We start from the raw sequence: 22300 nt of genomic DNA, 5'->3' as shown, positions 1-22300 counted from the left end.
TGTGACACTTAGATTGCACACAGGTGGACTTTATTTAATTAATTATGTGACTTCTGAAGGTAATTGGTTGCACTAGATCTTATTTAGGGGCTTCATAAAAAGGTGGTGAATACATATTCACGCACCACTTTTCCGTTTGAATTTTTTTACATTTTTTGAAACAAGTTATTTTTTTCATTTCACTTCACCAATTTGGACTATTTTGTGTATGTCCATTACATGAAATCCAAATAAAAATCCATTGAAATTACAGGTTGTAATGCAACAAAATAGGAAAAATGCCAAAGGGGATGAATACTTTTGCAAGGCACTGTATATTATATTATTTGTATCCCTCATTTACTCAAGTGTTTCTTTTATTTTAGCAGATACCAGTTGCCCACAGTTGAGAAGGCCACAATTTGGCCAGCATGGGTGCCAAATATACAGCTTGTTGCTTTGTGGCCATAGACATAATCCATAGAAGAGTTTTAGAACCTCTTACCCTGGCAATTTGACTATTAAACTCATGGGTACACTAGCAATGGCTGCAAGGCCTGACTTGAATCGGAACTGCCATCTATGGATTATATTTCTATGGTTGCTTGCACTGTTTGCCTTTTTCAAATTTCAAAATACAATCGAGGGAAAAACGTACAGTTTGGAAGCAAATGCCTACTGCTGAAAAGAGAAGACTAATCTGTCTGTAGAACCAATAGACAAAAAATTCTCAACAACTCCCAATGTTTAGCAAAAAGCAGCACTGTTTTTCAAAGTAGTTCCTCTTGAGACTCATCCCAAACCATCTCAATTGGGTTGAGGTCGGGTGGTTGTGGAAACCAAGTCATCGGATGCAGCACTCCATCACTTTCCTTGTTTAAACAGCCCTTACACAGCCAGGAGGTGTGTTTTGGGTCATTGTCCTGTTGAAAAACAAATGATAGTCCCCAATGATCACCCAACCTTAACCCAATTGAGATGGTTTGGGATGAGAAGGACCGCAGAGTGAAGGAAAAGCAGCCAACAAGTGCTCAGCATATGTGGGAACTCCTTCAAGACTGTTGGAAAAGTATTCCAGGTAAAACTGGTTGAGAGAATGCCAAGAGTGTGCAAAGCTGTCATCAAGGCAAAGGGTGGTTACTGTAATGGGAATTTGAATGTTTGTGCTTTTCTTTATAACTAATTGCTGTGTTCTATTTATGTGCTGTTCTATAAACCAATTTCTGTGTTCATGCAAGTGGCTGACTGTACAAATCCTCACTATCAGTAGTTGCAATTTGGCAGTACGTCCAGACCGTGTTTTGAGAACGAACGAAAGATATCTCAGTTTCAAGGCCTCAGCTTACAGAGGCGAAGCCTTGTTATTGGTCTGTTACATGTTATGAAACAGTATTGGTCGGTCACATGAATGAAACAAAACTGTAATGATTCATTAATTATGCTAAATCATGCAAATATAACTTGTCTGTGTATAGCCGTATAAAAGACAACTGCTGGGTCTGCCCAGGAGGAGCTCCTGATTGACATGTGTACTATGGTGCATTGACTTGGTTGAAATCTCTCCAGCGCGGTGACAATAAACAATGATTCATTTAAGATTGACATAATTAATGAATCATTACAGTTTTGTTTCATTCATGGGACCGACCAATACCGTTTCATAACATGTCTTCACTATTAATCTACAATGTAGAAAATAGTACAAATAAAGAAAAACCCTTGAATGAGTAGGTCTGTCCAAACGTTTGACTGGTTCTGTATGTAGGGGACATCACTGGAAAAGCGTGCCATTTCTAATGAGTACGGTTCTAATTTGAAAGTATGAGTAGTAGAGGAGAAGGCTAGTCCCTGCGTAGACTGCCTGGCTGCTGCACCTGTCAAGGCTATTTTCCCTCCAGACCCTAGCCCAGAGAGGAAAGACCCCCCCCCCCCCCCCACCCCCCACCCCCCGCCCAACAGCGAGTCCCAAAGTTAGGGGTACTATGACTGTGTGTCCCAATCGAATACACACAATACTAAACATAGACTGAGAATAGACACAATACTATTCCCTGACACACCAGAGCTAGTAAAACCATAGAAGGTGATACCGAGCACGCTTAATACTGAGAGAACATAAACACCACGTCAAGAACTAACGCAAGTTAACACACCAACTGACAGACAGCAAAGTTTATTCGCCACGTGCACAGGATACAACAGGTGTAAAACAGTACGGTGAAATTCTTTCCCAACAATGCAGTGATAATATTAATATAGATAAAATACAAAATAGAATTAAAAAAAAAACACATTATATAAGTTGAAGAAACATGAGAATGCAAGTATATTCAGGTCAGTGCCAGTACCCTATTCAATGTGCAGTGGTACTGGAGTGGTTGAAGAAGGTTTATACATAAAAAGTGACTGGTAGTAGAATATACATATAAACAGGGCTGAAAAATGAGAGGTAGCAGGAATATATAAATACTTTTGGTAATATACTAATGGTAATACATACAGTACCAGTCAAAAGTTTGGACACACCTACTCATTTCAGGGTTTTTCCTTATTTTTACTATTTTCTACATTGTAGAATAATATTGAAGACATCAAAACTATGAAATAACACATATGGAATCATGTAGTAACCAAAGAAGTGTTAAACAAATCAAAATATATTTTAAATTTGAGATTCTTCAAAGTAGCCACCCTTTGCCTTTATGACAGCTTTGCACACTCTTGGCATTCTCTCAACCAGCTTCATGAGGTAGTCACCTGGAATCCATTTGAATTAACAGGTGTGCCTTGTTCAAAGTTAAAATGTGCAATTTCTTTCCTTCTTAATGCTTTGAGACAATCAGTTCTGTTGTGACAAGGTATTGTTGGTATACAGAAGATATTTGGTAAAATTTGGTAAAAGACCAAGTCAATATTATGGCATGAATAGCTCAAATAAGCAAAGAGAAATGACAGTCCATCCTTACTTTAAGACATGAAGGTCAATCAATACAGAACATTTCAAGAACTTTGAAAGTTTCTTCAAGTGCAGTCTCAAAACCTATCAAGCGCTATGATGTAACAGGCTATCCATGAGGACTGCCACAGGAAAGGAAGACCCAGAGTTACCTCTGCTGCAGAGAATAAGTTCATTACAGTTACCATCCTCAGAAATTGCAGCCCAAATAAATGCTTCACAGAGTTCAAGTAACAGATACATCTCAACATCAAATTTTCAGAGGAGACTATGTGAATTAGGCCTTCATGGTTGAATCACTGCAAAAAAAACACTACTAAAGGACACCAATAAGAAGAAGAGACTTGCTTGGGCCAAGAAACACAAGCAATGGACATTAGACCGTTGGAAATCTGTCCTTTGGTCTGATGAGTCCAAATGGGATTTTTTGGGTTCCAACCGTCATGTCTTTGTAAAACGCAGAGTAGGTGAATGGATGATCTCTGCATGTGTGGTTCCCACTGTGAAGCATGGAGTAGGAGGTGTGATGGTGTGGGGGTGCTTTGCTGGTGACACTGTCTGTGATTTATTTAGAATTCAAGGCACACTTAACCAGCATGGCTACCACAGCATTCAGCAGCGATACGCCATCCCACCTGGTTTGCGCTTAGTGGGACTATCATTTGCTTTTCAACAGGATAATGACCCAACACACCTTCAGGCTGTATAAGGGATATTTGACCAAGAAGGAGAGTGATGAAGTGCTGCATCAGATGACCTGGCCTCCATGACTGTGGTGGGACTGATCACCGACGCCTCATCATCGTCGGTGATCAGTCCCACCACTGTCGTGTCGTCAGCAAACTTGATGATGGTGTCGGAATTCTGCGTGGCCACGCAGTCGTGGGTGAACAGGGGTACAGGAGGGGACTAAGCACACGCCCTTGAGGGGCCCCGGTGTTGATGGTCAGCATGGCCGATGTGATGTTGCCTACCCTCACTACCTGGGGGCGGCCCTTCAGGAAGTCCAGGATCCAGTTGCAGAGGGAGGTGTTCAGTCCCAGGGCCCTGAGCTTGGTGAAGATCTGGAGGGGACTATTTTGTTTAATGCTGCCCTGTAGTCAATGAACAGCATTCTTACATAAGTATTCCTTTTGTCCAGGTGGGTGCGGGCAGTGTGGAGTGCAATAGAGATTGCTTCATCTGTGGATCTGTTGGGGTTGTAGACGAATTGGAGTGGATCCAGTGTGTCTGGGAAGATGGTGTTGATGTGAGCCATGACCAGCATTTCAAAGCATTTCATGGCTATAGACGTGAGTGTTAAGGTGCAATAGTAATTTAGGCAGGTTACGTTGGCACAGGGTTCTTGAGCGAGATCACTCAGTTGTCCGGAACAGCTAGTGTTCTCATGCATGGTTCAGTGATGCTTGCCTCGAAATGAGCATTGAAGGCATTTATCTTGTCTTTTTTCCCTTTGTAATCCGTGCTAGTTTTCAAGCTCTGCCACATCTGTCGAGCATCAGAGCCGGCATAGTAGGATTCAATCTTTGTCCTGTATTGACGCTTTGCCTGTTTGATGGCTCAGCTGAGTTTGTAGTTGAATTTCTTATAAGCATCCAGGTTAGTGTCACGCTCCTTGAATAATAACAGATGTGAGTGCTACAGGGCGGTAGTCATTGTGGCAGATAGCCTTAGAATTCTTCTGAACAGGAATGATGGTGGTCAGCTTGAGATGTGGGGATTACAGACTAAGACAAGGAGAGGTTGAAAATTACTGTGAAGATGCCTGTCAGTGGGTCTGCGCATGCTCTGAGAACGTGACCTGGAATACGGTCCGGCACTGTGGCCTTGCGAGTGTTGACCAGATTAAAAGCCTTACTCAGGTCGGCGAGCGAGAACACCCAGTCCTCTGGGACAAGGAGGGGGCCTCATGCACGGCTCAGTGTTGTCATCGGGATGCATCGGGATGCATTTCTTGATGAAGCCAGTGATGGGGATGGTTAGCTCGTTGATGCTATTGGCGGAGTCCCGGAACATAATCCAGTCAGCACTAGCAAAGCAGTCCTGCAGCTTAGTCTCCGCTTTGGTGGACCATTTTGAGCCTGTAATCGAACCCACAAATACTGATGCTCCAGAAACTCAACTAGTCTAAAGAAGGCAATTTTTATTGCTTCTTTAATCAGAACAACAGTTTTCAGCTGTGCTAACATAATTGCAAAAGGGTTTTCTAATGATCAATCAGCCTTTTTGAAATTATAAACTTGAATTAGCTAACACAACGTGCCATTGGAACACAAGAGTGACGATTGCTGATAATGGGCCTCTGTACGGCTATGCAGATATTCCATAAAAAAATCTGCCGTTTCCAGCTACAATAGTCATTTACAACATTAACAATGTCTACACTGAATTTCTGATCAATTTGATGTTATTTTAATGGACAAAAGATGTGCTTTTCTTTCAAAAACAAGGACATTTCTAAGTGGCCCCAAACTTTTGAACTGTAGTGTATATATAAAGATAGGAAATGTTTTACCAGTCAGGGTGTGGTGACTGGCCTTGTATACTATGCAGGCTACATTTTTACATTTTAGTCATTCAGCAGATGCTCTTATCAGACCCACTAGGGTTAAGTGCCTTGCACAAGGGCACAGACAGATTTTTCACCTAGTCGACTCGTGAATTCAAACCAGCAACATTTTGGTTACTGGCACAACGTTCTTAACCACTCGGCTACCTGCCGTCAGGCTACCTGTAATTATGTAATCCTAAGGTACTATACCTTCGGCTGACCTTTTAAGAACATTCCAAATGACAACAAATGTGTAACGATAGGTTTTGATCAATAAATGTTTAAGATTTGAATGTCTATTTCAGACTCTGTAACATCCATAACGGAGTGTGTATGATCCATAACAGTCGTTTTTTCCTCTGTAACGTAATAATAGAAATAACAATATTTTCCAAATTTTTGTTCTTGTGTTCATTCAAACCTTTCCTTCGACATGGCTATCCATGTTTGACCTAAGACTTACAAATTCAGACTTTTGCTTATACGCTCAGTCTCCCCGAATAAGCTTGACCATTTCATGTAACATCCATGATGCTTCTTATTTGCTTCATTTCTACAACATGCCAATACTTAGAAGTCTGTTTTCTGGGGAAATTTACTCCCACCAAAGGATTCCATAGACACGCACATTTATATTTTGTTTGTCCATTCTGTGAGATATTAAAGTTGTGATTTTGCATGCAAAGGTAATGTCCATAATGCAGGAATCGCTCTTCTGTTATTTCTTGGCAAATAGGCCACAATCTGTGTTCAGATATTTAAGAACATTGTTATGTGCTGATAAAACCCATTGGCATTTAGAGTGCAGCGTACACATACTGGCACACAAACACTGCTATGATCTAATGTTCCAGACATAAAACAAAATACACAAACAGGGGCACCTATAAACAGGGGGTCCGGAGGAGTTGGAGAAATTGGCATTTTTAAATGAGTGTATACTGTAAATACTAGCTCAGTATCAAGGATGTCCTGATCCACTGGGCACAGTCGTCAAATTCAACCATTTCATTGAAATTGTGATTCAACCAGTTGTGTGCCCAGTGGGGAGGCATATTTGAATATTTGCATTCAAATTCAAGCCCAAACAAGCAAATATGACTGTTTGCTTGTCAGTTTACAATTGACAAAATACCTATAAGAAGTGCTTTTCTTATTGTCCTTCTTTTCTTTGGAACAAAATACATATATACATTTCAAAATGTGTTGAATAAGTACTCCAGCAAAAATACTGGAGTGTTCCTATCTGACAATGTCAACAACATTCTGAATATCAAAATTGGGCCACTTTACATCATATTGCTCACTCACCCTCGATTCCTGTACTTCTTTCATATGTCCATTTAGATTATGTCTTCAACAGTAAAATAACCCATTTGTACTCAGATCCTGCTATGTGGTGAGTAATCGCCTGTTTTAAGGCTCATATGTGCTTGCTGACCACACTGACTCACCGGCTGCCTTCTCATGGTATTACATTTCAATGAGGCAAATTTAGAATCGTTTCAGAGAGACTGCAAGATCAGTTCCACCTCCCGGGGAAAGCATGGGGCATTCAAATCAGCTGGCTTGTAAATCACAATAAAACGTGTGTACTACCACCTTGTGTACAACCTTGTGTACTACTACCAAAATACTACCCGAGTTTACAGTACATTTTCACTTTTTTATTTTTACTAATCTATATTTTCCCACTTAACCTGAAAGTAGTCTATGGGGCTAGGATAAAGTTTCATCAACTGTTCAGATTTGTTACAAAAGCCACTGCTAACTTAAGCTAACTTTAGCCACTGTAACACACATTGTTCTCCAGATATAATTGGCTAAAGTTAGCTGAAGTTAGAAATGGCTATTTGAACAAATTTGAACACACTTCAAACACGGCCAGTTTCTGCTGGCCCTATAGACTACTTTGAGAGTACGTTGAAAAATAGAGATAAATGTAAAAAAAAAAAAAAAAAAAGGAAATGTGACGATTTCCTTTAAATGAAGAAGATATGCATCTATGGCTACAAAAACACTAACATTGTAGTTGAGCTTGAACGTTTGGTTTCGCCTTACCGGACTTCGGGCATGGGGAGTCCTCGAACAATGCAGTCCAGCTGGACCTTGCTGCCCTCCGCCACCTCCCTGCTTTTTAGTTTCTGGATGAAGTGAGGGGGCTCACAGATGGGGTCGGCTGTGTACACTCCAGGGGTGATCTCCACCAGGGCAGGCTCCACCAGGGCAGGGCTCTCAGCCTCATCCACTTCATCCGCCTCCAGCACCTCAGAGTCATCATACTGCTCCTCAGTAGTCCTGCAGTCCTGCATGGGGAAGTCAGCGTGCCCATACCCCGGGTCCATGTCCAAACCTTGGACCTCTGGCGGCTGAATGCAGAAGGGATTAGCAGGCCTCTCCATCTCCATTTCGAAGTCTTGGAGAAGAATGGGCCGTTCCCTGTCGTCTGCGTTCAGGGAGTAAACGCTCCCATCGGCTTGGCCCTTGTTGGCTCTGCTCCTATGGGCTTTGCACGATCGGGGCCGTATCCTTTTGGAGCTGTTTGCCTTGAACAGAGAGGAGAGCTCCTCGATGAAGTCCGCTGCCTTGTTGAGGAACTCCTTCTTGGACTGGTTCTCCAGGCCGAATGCCGGGGTGTTCCTCCCCCCAGCCCCTAGTCTCTTAATATCTTCCCGGTTGTTCTTCATCGCAATATCTTGGATGATGGACGGTGGGAAAGACTGTCTGTCTGTCCTCATCGAGTTGTCCTGGATGGACGGTTGGGACAGCTGATATATCTGTTCGTCTGTCCTTATAGCATTGTCCTGGAGGGACAGAGGTGGGTATGGCCGTCTCTCTGGCAAAAATGTCGGGTGTGTTGGTAGGGGTTCTTTTAATTCCGGATCAGGCTGGGTGTCGGGAGTGTCGGATGCGGCGGAGGTGGCAGAGAGGGCGACGGAGGCATTGACATCTGACCTCTCTTCGCGGGCCTCGGGTCCGATAGCCTGACAGGCCAGGTTAACACTCTTATCCAGTTCTTCCTGACTCAGGAAGGCTGAGAGGTCTGGGAGCTGGTGTTGCGGCTCGTCCAGCCCCGCAGAGTCCGCCATCTTGCCTTTGAGGGGCCCGTAGACCAGGCGCCGTGAGGAGGAGTCGGAACGACTCATCTCGCTGTGTCTCTGGTGTGCTCGTGCTTCGGCCAAGTAGTTCTCTCTCAAGAGCTGAGATAATGATGTAGGCTGGTCCACGTTGTTCTCTTGCATGCTGTGGGGAAATAAAAGGGTTTAAACTGTTTATTTTAGTGTATCAGTGTATATTTGTGTTCCCCCTGTGAAACAGTATAATTTAAATTAGTTCAGTCAATGCTTCTCCCATGAATCCAATATTTGACAGAAAGAATGAAATGTTGGTGAGATCACAGAATACTTTGGAAGTAATCTCAATAAGAATAACAATGTGTTCCCCACTTGTTGGGCATAAAACATTCCTATTTTAGGATGCGCTTCTGCATTACTACCTTTCTCTTTCAATTGCAATGGAAATTCACAGTACCCCATGCACAAATGCCACCCCCACAAAAACTGTTGACATACAGTGTCATTCTTTGGAATCGGTTTGCTAGGCTTAACATTCGTGGGGTCATAATTCTTTCACAAAATCAGCAAGCAGCCACATGGCTTGGATTTAGGGCACAGCTACAAACCTGACTAGTGAGTGTAATTGGTCAATATGACTAGTTGTTTCAATAACATAGAAAATATCTTGTTTCATTATTCATTACCAGAAGAAAAACAAACACTAGACTCTAGTCTACAGTAATCACACCCATTTGAATAATAATAAAAGCCTGCCAAAGTGTTTCAACCCAGTGCTAAACCACAATGCATTTGATACCTATTAAAATACAATTTTCATTTCAAAACACCTTAAACCTCTTGTGGCCCCAGACAGAGATTAGTTTCATGCATGGACATTGGATCTCACCCAACTTGGATAAGCATAGCTGCTTTCGGTGCGTTTAAGACATCATTTTCCTTCATGCCCAGCCTTTAAAAAGCTTTTTGACACAAGCTCCAAGTAGTTATTGAATCCAGAAACGGGATAGGGTACACAGATGCTACTGACACTCAAATCTGCGCAATTAAGAGAGGCAGCAATGCCCCTTCCAACAGACTTGCAGCCACAGCTGTTGTGTACATTAATCCTTTGCAAACAGCCTCCAAGCCCCCCCAAGTCATATCTAATTATAGTAAGGGCTCAGTTTACATGAACAAAATCAAGAAAAAAAATGTTATCCTCATGTTCTGTGCACTCAACAAGGATTTGATCACTTACCGAAAATCTAATGACACAACCAAATCATTTTGTTTTGAGTTTATGAGGGAAACACTGAACACTGAGAAAAAGCAACAACACCCACCCAGGTTCATGGTAGAATTATTCAAACATAAGTCCCTTCAAAATCAATAATATAAGCCTTAAGCCCATGCTTTCCCAATGAAGTGGGTCTATGTGAAACTTGCTGAGAGTTTACTGTACACCAATTCATTGGTGGATGATGTATGAACCCAAACGACAGTCAATAGGACGCTATGAACGACAGGTAACAGGGGTTGGGTGTTTTACCTTCAAATAAACCCCCAGCGGGCCCCGGCTGGAGCTTGTGGTAATCCTCGGAGCGCACCTTTGCTCAAAGAGAGGGGATTCTGGTCTTCCGGTGGTGGCCACCTGGGGAAATGTGAACACAAGAGGCAGCTGCCCCGGCTGGCTTCCCAATTACTTGACAGAGTTAACCTTGGAGTTTACTGGGAAATATGGAGGCGAGTAGCTTGGGCAACCTGTCACCAGTAACCTGTCAAAAGTAATAACATTTGTGAGTGCACTAGTCGCAGGTTATTTTGGGGTGACCCGGACCATGTGTCTGGGTGGCGTCTAAGCTCATTGGCCAGTGGAGGCGTTCTGGAAAGGGATCCCTCCTCCAGCAGCACATACAGTAGTCTGTCAAAGCACAGCCACTCTACCGAATTAGAAGCTCCTTGTTGAGCCTCCGACACACTAATGTTAACCAGCAGATTACTGGTGTTTATTAACAAAGTAAGTGCTCTTGGTGAACTAGTTGAACGGGCATTATCATAGATCCCCACCACTCTATATTTGATCTCATGAACATTGATATCTTGACTATGACTTCTTGACCTAATGATTATATACACTGAGCTTACAAAACATTCGAAACCCCTTCCTAATATTGAGTTGCACCCCCTTTTGCCCTCAGAACAGCATCAATTTGTCGGGGAAAGGACTTTACAAGGTGTCGAAAGCATTCCACAGAGATGCTGGCCCATATCGACTCAAATGCTTCCCACAGTTGTGTCAAGTTGGCTGGATGTCCTTTGGGTGATGGACCATTCTTGATACACATGGGAAACTGTTGTGAAAAACCCAGCAGCGTAGCAGTTCTTGACACGCTCAAACTGGTGCACCTGGCACCAACTACCAAAGGCACTTAAATATTTTGTCTTGCCCATTCACCCTCAGTGGCACACATATACAATCCATGTCTCAATTGTCTCAAGGCTTAAAAATCCTTCTTTAACCTGTCTACTCCCCTTCATCTACACTGATTGAAGTGGATTTAATAAGGGATCAATAAGGGATCATAGCATTCACCTGGTCAGTGCATATCATGGAAAGAGCAGGTGTTCCTAATGTTTTGTATACTCAGTGTATTTATACTGCATCATTCAACTCAGACATGCATTTTTCAGCATTAAATGAACAGAACGAGAAAAAAATGAATAATTGGGCTTGCTACAAAGATAAAGTATCAGAAAAGAGGTCCAGCAATATGCCTTTATTTCAGTGCTCGCTCTTAAACAATGCTTAAAGACAGTAATTACAACTTAATGAATGCAATAACTTCACACGTCCGAGTGTTCTGTGTTGATTTCCTCCTTTCTCCTGCATTGTTTAAGCCTGTCAGCGAAAAGCCTTTATTCACAGTACTAATTAACTTAAGAGAAGCTCTGCCTCTGCCTGGTGTCCTTAGTGCATCATTACTCCGCCCACAAGATCCCGCCAAACCCCAGTTATTCCACAGGTGATAACATACATCATTTTCAAGATTTGTTTATTGAAAGTAAAACTGTACATAAGACAATAAGTGAGTCATCTCCAACATCCTCACAGGAAAACAAACCACAACCAAGCTCGAGCGTCACATTACACTTAAAACAGTGCAAAGAGCTGTATCAAATACTTTCATTCAACATAAACATGTAACAAAGGTCAAATTGATCATCACACCGTGACTGGATCCGTTTACATCATCTGGGCAACTTGAGAGAACAGAGGGATCATTCGACATCCACCTACTGTACATCATTTGACATTATCACTAACCAAATTCACAACATTTTCAAAATGTGATTGTAATCAATTGGCTCAGTGACTTGGTATAATGCACAGGCTAATGCAGATACAGCAGCAACATGGGGAGACTGACGCCGTCATTTCTGGAGTCACAATGCAACTTTTAATAACAGGGAATAAAAACATTGTGAATCATCTTTAGCATGCTTGGCAAATAGGATTTGGTTAGACAACAACTCAATAAAAGCGAAATGTAATCCTTTAAAAAAATGACCTACACAACCTTTTCACAGTTATAACCTACATTTTACTCAAAATGTAACGGAACATGCATTGTTGCTGTTTGTACCCATTGAGAAAGAAATCCTATGTTATGCCGGCCATATTTTATTCTGTAAGTTCCAGATAAACAAGACTTGGAGGTGGATTGGTTTAAAGTTGCCATGATAGACATTTAAAATGTTAAGTCGACTAGTGGGACATTTAGTTGTGTGCCGAGATTACCAAGACAAGCCCCTTTAGCTTAAAAATCACTGGGGAGAATCAAGACAGACCTGACTGATACAAAAGGGACACAATATTAGTTAAACAAGAGACATAAATCAAGTGTTCTACACAACAACAAATGAGGAATAGCAGCAGCAGCAGACTGTCAGTTACTCAATCAGATCAATAAGAGATCCGGGTGGTCCTGGTTAGAGATCAGGGCCATGTTCATTAGGAACAAAAAGGAAGAACAAAACAAAAAATGGAAACGGGAGGGACTACCTAGATTTGTCCAATCAGAAACAATCCTTTTAGTTTTCCATTGTAAAATATATTTGTCTTTTATTTTTTTTTGCTGCATGCCCTAATGAACACGACCCATGATTGACACAGTATACAATATGTGGTCAAACTGGGATTCATGCCCATCCACCTGTTTTTTTAAATTGTTACTGTATTTATTTTTTTATTTAACTAGGCAAGTCAGTTAAGAACATATTCTTATTTACAATGACGACGCTGGGCCAATTGTGCGCCGCCCTATGGGACTCCCAATCGCGGCCGGTTGTGACACAGCCTGGAATAAAACCAGGTCTGTAGTGACGCCTCTAGCACTGACATGCAGTGCCTTAGACCGCTGCGCCACTCGGGAGCCTAAAATGGCACCTGTTAGGCAACTTGAATATCCCAACAAAGCAGAGCAGAAGGCACACTTTAATGGAAAAATAAGAACAAACCCATTAAACCTCGTAGTATCTCAACAATAATGAAGATGAATTTATCCTCAGAAACTGAAAGAACAACGATGCACCATCATGAATTCACTGTGCTTTTCAGAAGAGGCAAAGAAACAGTGTCCACTACAACTCTCGTGGGTCAAAAATGAGCCCATGCTTACGCTCACCCCACTTCACTCAGCATCAAAAAATCTTCGTCATTCACAGTGTTTTGTCAATTTGGGTTGAGCCAGGTCGCTGACGGTCAGAGCATCTGCAATAAATAACAACAACCAGTTATTCATATTTGTGTACATATTTTTTCAATACGCCCGATTATGAATCATGATGCAAATAAAGTTACATTTTTAAAGTCAATAGCAAGCAATGTATGCATCATCCTTACTCTATGCAGACTCCTCGCTGGCTCTCTTGCGAGACTGGTCACCTCTGCAAAACAAAAGAAAGCTTAATCAAAAACCAGGGCTGTGTTCATTTGGAGCACAATGGAAGAAAATGGTCCGAAATGAGGATGTACCATCTGAACTTGTCTAATAAGAAACGCTCATTTTTGTTTTCTGTTGCAAAACGTTTTCCTAATGAACACAACCCTGGTGGGAGGTAAAAAAAAAAAAGTTTTTTGCTAAACTCGTGACTTATAACACTCACCTGGGAAAACCATTCAGAGATAGATCCATTTGTAGTTTCTGGTCACGAGCAGCATAGTCAGAGAGCTGGGATTCCACTGTTGGGGGGTTGATTTGAGGAATGAATCCAGAGAAGACAGCTGGGGCTAAATGTGCCCAATCTGAAACAGGTAGCCAATAGTCATTGTGGGAGACCCACAAATAGTGCTCAAATGCATATTTCTACAATCGTGCTTGACAGTTACAGTAGTTAAACATCATTTTACAAGTGGATGTAACTATTTAGTTAGCAGCATGTGTTGTAGCATTTGTAAAAAGACAGAAAGCGCTCACCAGGCCAAAGAGTATACAGGCCTTTGACCACACTGGCCATTGTTGAAGGTCTGACTTGAAAAGGCATGGAATGGGCTTCAAGGAGAAGAGCTAAAGGAAAAACAGAGAAAGAAAGAAAAGATCATTAACAACAACGCAATTTTAAAAGATGAGTCATAAGCTAAATAGCTTTGGGTTTGGATTGCAAGGCGTGGTGTCAGTTCACCAGTCCACTGTACTCACGTATTAACCTGTTCACATGTTTTTCTGCAACATGATCAGTAAAAAGCTTCATGAGATCTTCTCGCAGGTCTCGGTTTAGCTTCGTTTCAATGTAGAACTTATTCTTAGAAATTAAGAAGAAAAACATGCTTGTATGAAAGGAGTATATGATTAAGGTCTGCTCTGACCATTGACAGAGTAGGCTTAATTTGTATCTGGGAAACTGGCCCAAAGTGATCTAATGTAAGACATATTCCAAAGACGAGCAGCTTATATGGATACATACCATGTAGATGAATACGGGAACTATGCATTGAAGAGCATCTGTGTACCGACTCAGAGCAACGTTGAAATTCTCAATGAAATTCCCTGGTGGACTAATCTGATAAAGAGAGAAAAAAATATCAGTGTTAATTTACTTATCAGGTTATTACGCACTTTTTGGGGGTGAAACAGGAGATACCATCTGTACTTGTCCAATAAAAAAAAATTGCAAACCTTTTTGGTACAGTATGGTACATAGAACCTGGGTTATATGTTTTCACTTACTTGAAGATCAGAAGAGACTTGTTGAAGATGGGTAGTAATCTTCAGCATCAAGTCTTTGTACAGTAGCTCAGAGTGCTGTTGACAAACACACTTGTACACACAACTGAAATAGGGAAAGGAAAATAACGATTAAAACAGACCAATTGCAATATCTCCCCTCTAAGGTCTCAAACATGAGTACGGCATTTCCATGTGTTAATTTCGTTCAAAGCTACATAAGAAAACAACACAGTCACAGTGTTTGAGTCTCACCTGTATATCTGCTCATATGAAATGGAGATGTGGTCCATGGGGTTTTGGATCAGCAGGTGGTCAATGGCTTTCTCCAGGTTCGGCCAGTATGTTGTTCTATAGTCCTCTTCGGTCATTGCATTCATTACTGAACCACACAATGATAAAGATAAGGTTATTTTCACAACATAAGCCGTTAAAAATACATATCTTCATTATTATGGGGTCAATTACTTTATGTCAAGCCATGGAAATGTTATACGCATGAGTTTGCCGTACGCGAAGAGAATAAATATGTTTATTCTATCAAGACACGAGGAGCGCGCATGACAAGGACAGCTAGAGCGCACATGATTGGTAGGGCTAAGCATTAATAGTAATTGAAAATGGTGAAAAACACCACATTCCCATAAATTGTTAATATAGCTGTAATACTATAATGTGATCCATTTTAGTCTGATTAATATTGTAAGGCAAAATATTGTAGTTGTGCAACATTGCGATGTTGAAGCATTGGTTCATTTTCATATATTTTGAATCTATAGCATTGATTATTCAAATCAACACGAACATGAAATTATGGCTGATAGTACATTTGTTGAAAGTAACAAGCATTACAAACTAGAAACATGGAGATAAGACTGTTACTGTTACTTCCGTCCCAAGGCTGTGTTACTCCCACCGAGCAGGCAAGTACAAGAGTAACATTGCAGTAGTTCTGTTCTCAGTCTATTTAATTTCAACTCCTTTACCCTAGAAATGTAATTACAGTTGCTAATGGTGGAGGACATACAGTGCATTCGGAAAGTATTCAGACCCCTTGACTTTTTCCACAATTTGTTACGTTACAGCCCTATTCTAAAACTGATTGATGAGAGAATAAAAAAAATATAACAATTCAATCATACCCAATACCTCACAATGACAAAGCAAAAACAGGCTGTTAGAAATGTTTGCTAATGTAAAAAAAAAAAAAAAAATAAAAGACAATATCACAATTACATACAGTATTAGTCAAAAGTTTGGACACACCTACTCGTTAAAGGCTTTTTCTTTATATTTACTATTTTCTACATTGTAGAATAATAGTGAAGACATCACAACTATGAAATAACACATATGGAATCACATAGTAACCAAAAAAAGTGTTTAACAAATGTAAATATATTTTATATTTGAGATTCTTCAAAGTAGCCACCCTTTGCCTTGATGTCAGCTTCGCACACTCTTGGCATTCTCTCAACCAGCTTCACCTGGAATGCTTTTCCAACCGTCTTGAAGGAGTTCCCATATATGCTGAGCACTTGCTGGTTGCTTTTCCTTCACTCCGCGGTCCAACTCATCCCAAACCATCTCAATTGGGTTGAGGTCGGGTGATTGTGGAGACCAGGTCATTTGATGCAGCACTCCATCACTCTCCTTGGTCAAATAGCCCTTACACAGCCTGGCGGTGTGTTTTGGGTCATTGTCTTGTTGAAAAATCAAATGACAGTCCCACTAAGCAGAACCCAGATGGGATGGCTTATCGCTGCAGAATGCTGTAATAGTCATGCTGGTTAAGTGTGCCTTGAATTCTAAATAAATCACCGACAGTGTCACCAGCAAAGCACCCCGACAGAATCACACCTCCTCCTCGCTTCACGGTGGGAACCACACATGCAGAGATCATCTGTTCACCTACTGTACTCTGCGTCTAACAAAGACACGGCGGTTAGAACCAAAAATCTCAAATTTGGACTCAGACAGATTTCCACCGGTCTAAGGTCCATTGCTTGTGTTTCTTGGCCCAAGCAAGTCTCTTCTTCTTATTGGTGTCCTTCAGTAGTGGTTTCTTAACGGTAATTTGACCATGAAAGCCTGATTCACACAGTCGCCTCTGAACAGTTGATGTTGAGATGTGTTTGAGCTGTTCTTGCCATAATATGGACTTGGTCTTTTACCAAATAGGGCTATCTTCTGTAAACCACGTCTACCTTGTCACAACACAACTGATTGGCTCAAACGCATTAAGAAGGAAAGAAATTCCACAAATTAACTTTTAACAAGGATCACCTGTTAATTGAAATGCATTCCAGGTGACTACCACCTCATGAAGCTGGTTGAGAGAATGCCAAGAGTGTGCAAAGCTGTCATCAAGGGAAAGGGTGGCTACTTTGAATCAACTATATTTTGATTTGTTTAACACTTTGGTTACTACAGACATGAAGCTTGGCATTCAGGCGACAGAGTTCAATCTTAGTTTCAACAGACCAGAGAATCTTGTTTGTCATGGTCAGAGTCCTTTAGGTGGCTTTTGGCAAACTCCAATAGGCTGTGACGTGCCTTTTCCTGAGGAGTGGCTTCTGTCTGGCCACTCTACCATAAAGGCCTGATTGGTGGAGTGCTGCAGAGATGGGAGAACCTTCCAGAAGGACAACCATCTCCACAGAGGAACTCTGGAGCTCTAGCAGAGTGACCATCAGGCTCTTGATCACCTCCCTGACCAAGGCCCTTCTCCCCCGATTGCTCAGTTTTGCAGGGCGGCCAGCTCTAGGAAGATTCTTCTTCCTAGTCTTCTTCCATTTATGAATGATGGAGACCACTGTGCTCTTGGGGACATTCAATGCTGTAGATATTTTTTGGTAACCTTCCCCAGATCTGTGCCTCGGACACAATCCTGTCTCTACGGACAATTCCTTCAACCTCATGGCTTGGTTTTTGCTCTGACATGCACTGTCAACTGTGGGACCTTATATAGACAGGTGTGTGCCTTTCAAATTATGTCCAATCAATTGAATTTACCACAGGTGGACTCTAATAAAGTTGTAAAAACATCTCAAGGATGATCAATGGAAACAGGATGCACCCGAGTTCAATTTTGAGTCTCATAGCAAAGGGTCTGAATACTTATGTAAATCTGATATTTCCGTTTTTTCATTTTTAATACATTTGCAAAATTTCCCAAAAAGCTATTTTCGCTTTGTCATTATGGGGTATTGTTGTGGATTTTTATTTTATCCATTTTAACAAAATGTGGAAAAAGTCAAGGGGTCTGAATGTCCAATGACCTTAAATGATCTCTTTAGAGGGCAAATTGCCTATGGAAACCATCTAAACTTGAATCGATTCTCAATTGCTGTACAGTTCTAAAACATAAATCCCTCTACTTTCATATCACATCAAAAGAATTTCACAAAAGCCAAATGCACACTTACTGTACACTGTTTTAACACAGTTGCAGCTGACAGTATTTTTCAGTGACAACCCCTTTGTAGCGTCTGTCTTCCGTTTACATACGTGTTCAGAGAGGCAGATAGCTAATTAGCAAGTGCTGTAACATGGAAATATGACCATGTGGAAACCATAACCCTATAAAAAGGTGTGTACTAATTTAACCTTTTGTTTTTAGAAAATCATTTATTGGGGATATTAAAGATAAGGTCCTTATGCTTCCAAAACCAAACCGAAAGCGTTGCATGTTAATGTTCAGACAGAACTTTGCGCTCTTAACAAAACTTCCACCTACAGAAGACGTCTTCATCCAATGACTTATGTGTAATGTAATAGAACTGAGAGTCATGATCGAGGGCTAGGGTTGGCCTGACTGAAAGACCAAAATGTGATTCAGAGTACATTCCACCTTTGCTCATAGAATTTTTCACACAGGGAGCTTTTCCTTCGCCGAGTGAGCCGTTAGTGAAATGTTGTATACTCACTTCTCCAGGCACCACTACACCAGTGATTCCAAACAAGGACCTTCCAACCATAGGGTGAAAAAGGTCATAACAGTCATTAACACTTGTCTGCTTCCCGGGGCAAGTAAAAATGATTGTTGGACAAGCAGACTATAGCTGTATCGCGCAAGTTGACTGCTCCATGGCTCCCGTTTTTTTCTAAATTTTACATATGCACATTTGAGAGCATCCTGTTGGGCAAAACATTTTTGGGGGGAGGGGGCTATTTTTTGGGGGGGAAGGGGTTGCCTGTTTTGCATGTTATTTTGGCATTAATACATGTCACATATCAGTTTGCAAAGAGTGTAAAACAAATTATAATCATTGAGTTAATAAAGCCGCATACAAACATGGTCTCTTTTTTGATTTCTTGAGTAAGGCAGCTCCAAAATTAAGTCGTTTCAGCCTAGCTCAGTGCTTTCTGTTGTGGTGGGGCAGCCAGCGGAAAATACGGAGCTTAAGGGTTGGCAACGTTCTCTAGTTGCACCGTGATTGGCTCAGTGTTCTGTCACTCATGGGGACACTACGTGTGGCCACAGATAAAATGACATCAAATCACGTTATATCTACTACAGTAGCTTTGATTGGACTGATCAAGTCAACATAATACTTTCAAAATCTTAGCTAGCAGTCATCATCATGATTCAAGACGACAATCCACTAGCAAATCCTTTTCAATCCTTGTCATATGAAGAGAAATTATAGATATAACATATTTGGGCATTGGACATAAACATTACACAACAAGTTGGAAATCACAAATTCAACAATGAGTGGTTTGGAAGGAATCAGTGGCTTACTGCAAGCTTTGAAACGCAATCACTAGCTTGCTTTTTAGTGGAGTGGATGTGTGAGCCAAGTCTGGGTTAAAGGGTCGCTTTTCCAAGCTTAAAAGGATAAACATTCAACATTGGCCATGCTGCCAATCCAGCATGACTTCTGCCGCTTTCAAAACAACTGGAAACTTGGAAATATCAGACTTCAGTGACTTCAAGACAACTGGGAACTGGTAAAAAAAATTAGCTCCGACTGGGTAAATACGTTTTGAACGGTCATCCAACTTGGAATTCCAAGTCGGGAACTCTGGCCTCTTTCTAGAACTCTGACCTGAAGATCACTAACGTCATGATTGGACTTTGTTTTTTCAGAGTTCCCAGTTGTCTTGAAAGCACCATAAATCCAGAGAATGCCAGACTTTGATGACAAAGTCTGATGACACAATTTGACCATGAAGGACTGCCGCACCAGCTTCCTGTTCAAGTGAGCACAGTACAACAAGGTGAGTCCAAAAATGTATTGTATTCTGCTGTATAAATGATGTAATATGCCAGGGAGATAGTATAACTTTCTTAGCTACAGTATACATAAGTGTATGTTGTGTAGTAAGCTGTTAGTAGCCCATGTGCCTCACCCTAATAATTTGGTTCCTTTTCCCTTCATAATTTAGCCTATTGTTTTGACTTGGTAGTGCACATGTAGCTTATAGCCTGTTTTAGAGAAATGTCATCATTGAATATTGTAAGAGCTTTCATTGTCTGCTTAGATGCCCACTTTATTTATTCTACGGTTCTGACTTGGCGTACAGGGAGAATACCATAAGAATGGCCCATGTTCTGAATTCTTTCGCTGTACTTTTCAAAAGTACTGAACAAATAGTTAAATTGACTACGTCCGTCCTTGCTCCATCAATCATGTCTTAATCGAAATTACGGATTGCCTCTTATCTGCTCGTAGTCCCCTTATGCCATAGTTTGTACATCTCAATTGTCAGTAGAAACCACATTTGTTTAAGCAAGTCAGCCATGTTTTTTTTAAAGGCACTAAATGAGGCTGAATGAACTGTTTTGCTGCCAGACAAGGCTCCGCTGATAGCCAGGTGTAACAGTGCTAAGGTCTTTGGGCTGCTGTTGGGACAGCTTTATGTAGGCCCTAACAGTTTGTGGGCACCGTTTGTCACCGTTGTTGTCCAATTAAATGTACCACCAAGATTTACATGCTAAAATCGCCACTGCTCCTATGTTGTCAAGATCTCCCCTGAACACTGAATATTTTAACCTTACAATTAGATAAACATCTTAGTTAGCTACTTCACCCACCTTAGCCATTTTATCTCTGGTTCATTGAATGAGTTATTTGATTAAAGACAAGTATTTGGTTGTAATTGTAATGTTTGCAGGGTGGCGAACCCTCCTCCTGGACAGTCAAGGAGAACTCATACAACACAATTTGTCACCTTTTTGGACCATGGTGTTACAGACCTTTTTTTGGTGGGGTACAAGTGACTTGAGCTTTGGACAACTATAAAAATCAGGACAAGTGGCTAAAAAAGTGAATATCAGGCCCTGACAGTAGCCAAACTACTCCACTGACGTGTAGGCCAAAGGCAATGCAATGGCAATAACTTAATTGTATGGCAAGCTACATCCCCATCCCATGCCAGTCCAAAACATGCTAAACATAAACATTAGGCTGTCATAATTAGTGCTTTTAATGCTGATGCTTTCAACTTACGAAACTTTGAGGCTGAGTTCAGGGTCAGTTTCCCTGCGATGGAAGCCGACGATGGGCTGTCAGTCTCGCTGGTGTCACTACTCACGCTGCTCGAGTCTGAATCCATGAACTTTAAACCGCTGCTGGAACTGGAACAAACCTTTGAGTGGTTCTCCTGCGCAGCTACATCTCGCGTGGCTAGACCCGGCGAGATAGATAGGGGCTGGGGTACATCTGACAGTTCGTTCCTGAGATAGAGGACTTGTCCATTGGCACAGTAGTTATGGTTGTAGTCGTCATTTAGAACAAAACATTCGTCTTCCATGTCCTCCATGCTTTAGCCTTGCAAGTTGTTTGAGGAAAATCTTCATTCATTTGAAGTTCGATTTGAAAATGAGTGTTTTTAGAGCACCATCCCTTTGCACCGTGTACGCTAGCTGCTGCATGGAGAACTGTTTTACGACACTTTGCGGCATTTTCTTTTAGGCAGAGCCTGAACTGGGGCAGAAGGGCAATGTAGTGAAAATCATGCAATGATCAATAGATAATGGACCTGATCGGACAGCTCAGAGCTTCTGCTCTTTTCTGTCCATAAAAAAAAAAAAAATAAATTGGTGGAAGAGGCAGGCCAGGAGCAAGGAAGGAGGGTGTGGTCAAGCAAGGCATCCCCGAGGCTAAATGCCCTAAGGTTTTTTATCAGAACAGGCGTAGATTAGTTTCACATTTTTCTTTTCCCGACATGAGTTTGTTGTGAAACTCATAAAAAAAACATTCATTAAAATTATAGGTCACAACTGTGCGGGGAGAGAGGGGTGGGGGTGCTAAGGAGTGCTTCACACACTCTCATACACACACAATTCTTTTGGTATTTTTGTTTTAAAAAATCCCTCCTTCCTTCCCTGTCGACCAATTGCGTTCACGTTGTCATGGTGCGTCAGGCGGTTACAAATCATCACACAATCTCTTCTCAAGTGCCGCGCTCAAAAGTATCTCTGGTGTGGCTTGACGCACCGACTGACGTATTTAAAGAACAGTGGTCGTGCTGACAGCGTTCCCCAAACCCTTCCCGTTATTCAACTGGTCGTTCAGTACAGCAC

General features: G+C 41.5%; 2 protein-coding genes across 6 annotated transcripts in view; both read right to left on the bottom strand.

Moving 5' to 3' along the window:
• mypn (myopalladin) overlaps positions 1-10315 on the bottom strand; it is a 53778-nt gene extending 43463 nt beyond the window's left edge. For 4 of the 5 annotated variants that reach the window (XM_014154272.3, XM_014154276.3, XM_014154275.3 and 1 more), the window contains exons 1-2: positions 9450-9577; positions 7548-8729 (exon numbers count right to left, since the gene is read on the bottom strand). In XM_014154272.3, the coding sequence (XP_014009747.3) occupies positions 7548-8729; positions 9450-9505 (1238 nt within the window). In that variant the 5' untranslated portion in view covers positions 9506-9577. Of the gene's footprint in view, positions 1-7547; positions 8730-9449; positions 9578-10091 lie in introns of those variants that run through there. The other variant, XM_014154274.3, reaches the window with a different exon arrangement.
• A 1263-nt stretch (positions 10316-11578) lies between these two features.
• Positions 11579-21796, bottom strand: cacul1 (CDK2 associated cullin domain 1). The gene is made up of 9 exons (XM_014154283.3): positions 21225-21796; positions 15022-15148; positions 14770-14872; positions 14507-14602; positions 14242-14344; positions 14020-14109; positions 13709-13847; positions 13446-13489; positions 11579-13313 (listed from the first exon to the last, which is right to left on the bottom strand). Exons 1-8 carry the CDS (start codon positions 21535-21537, stop codon positions 13447-13449), a joined length of 1014 nt encoding a protein of 337 aa, XP_014009758.1. The 5' UTR covers positions 21538-21796; the 3' UTR covers positions 11579-13313; position 13446.
• Positions 21797-22300: the final 504 nt, after the last annotated feature.

This window comes from Salmo salar, chromosome 18 (assembly GCF_965601325.2).
Source record: "Salmo salar chromosome 18, fSalSal1, whole genome shotgun sequence".
NCBI classification, from domain to species: Eukaryota; Metazoa; Chordata; class Actinopteri; order Salmoniformes; family Salmonidae; genus Salmo; species Salmo salar.
The sequence above is the reverse complement of the archived record's forward strand: the minus strand, read 5'-3'. Positions and strand labels throughout refer to the sequence as shown.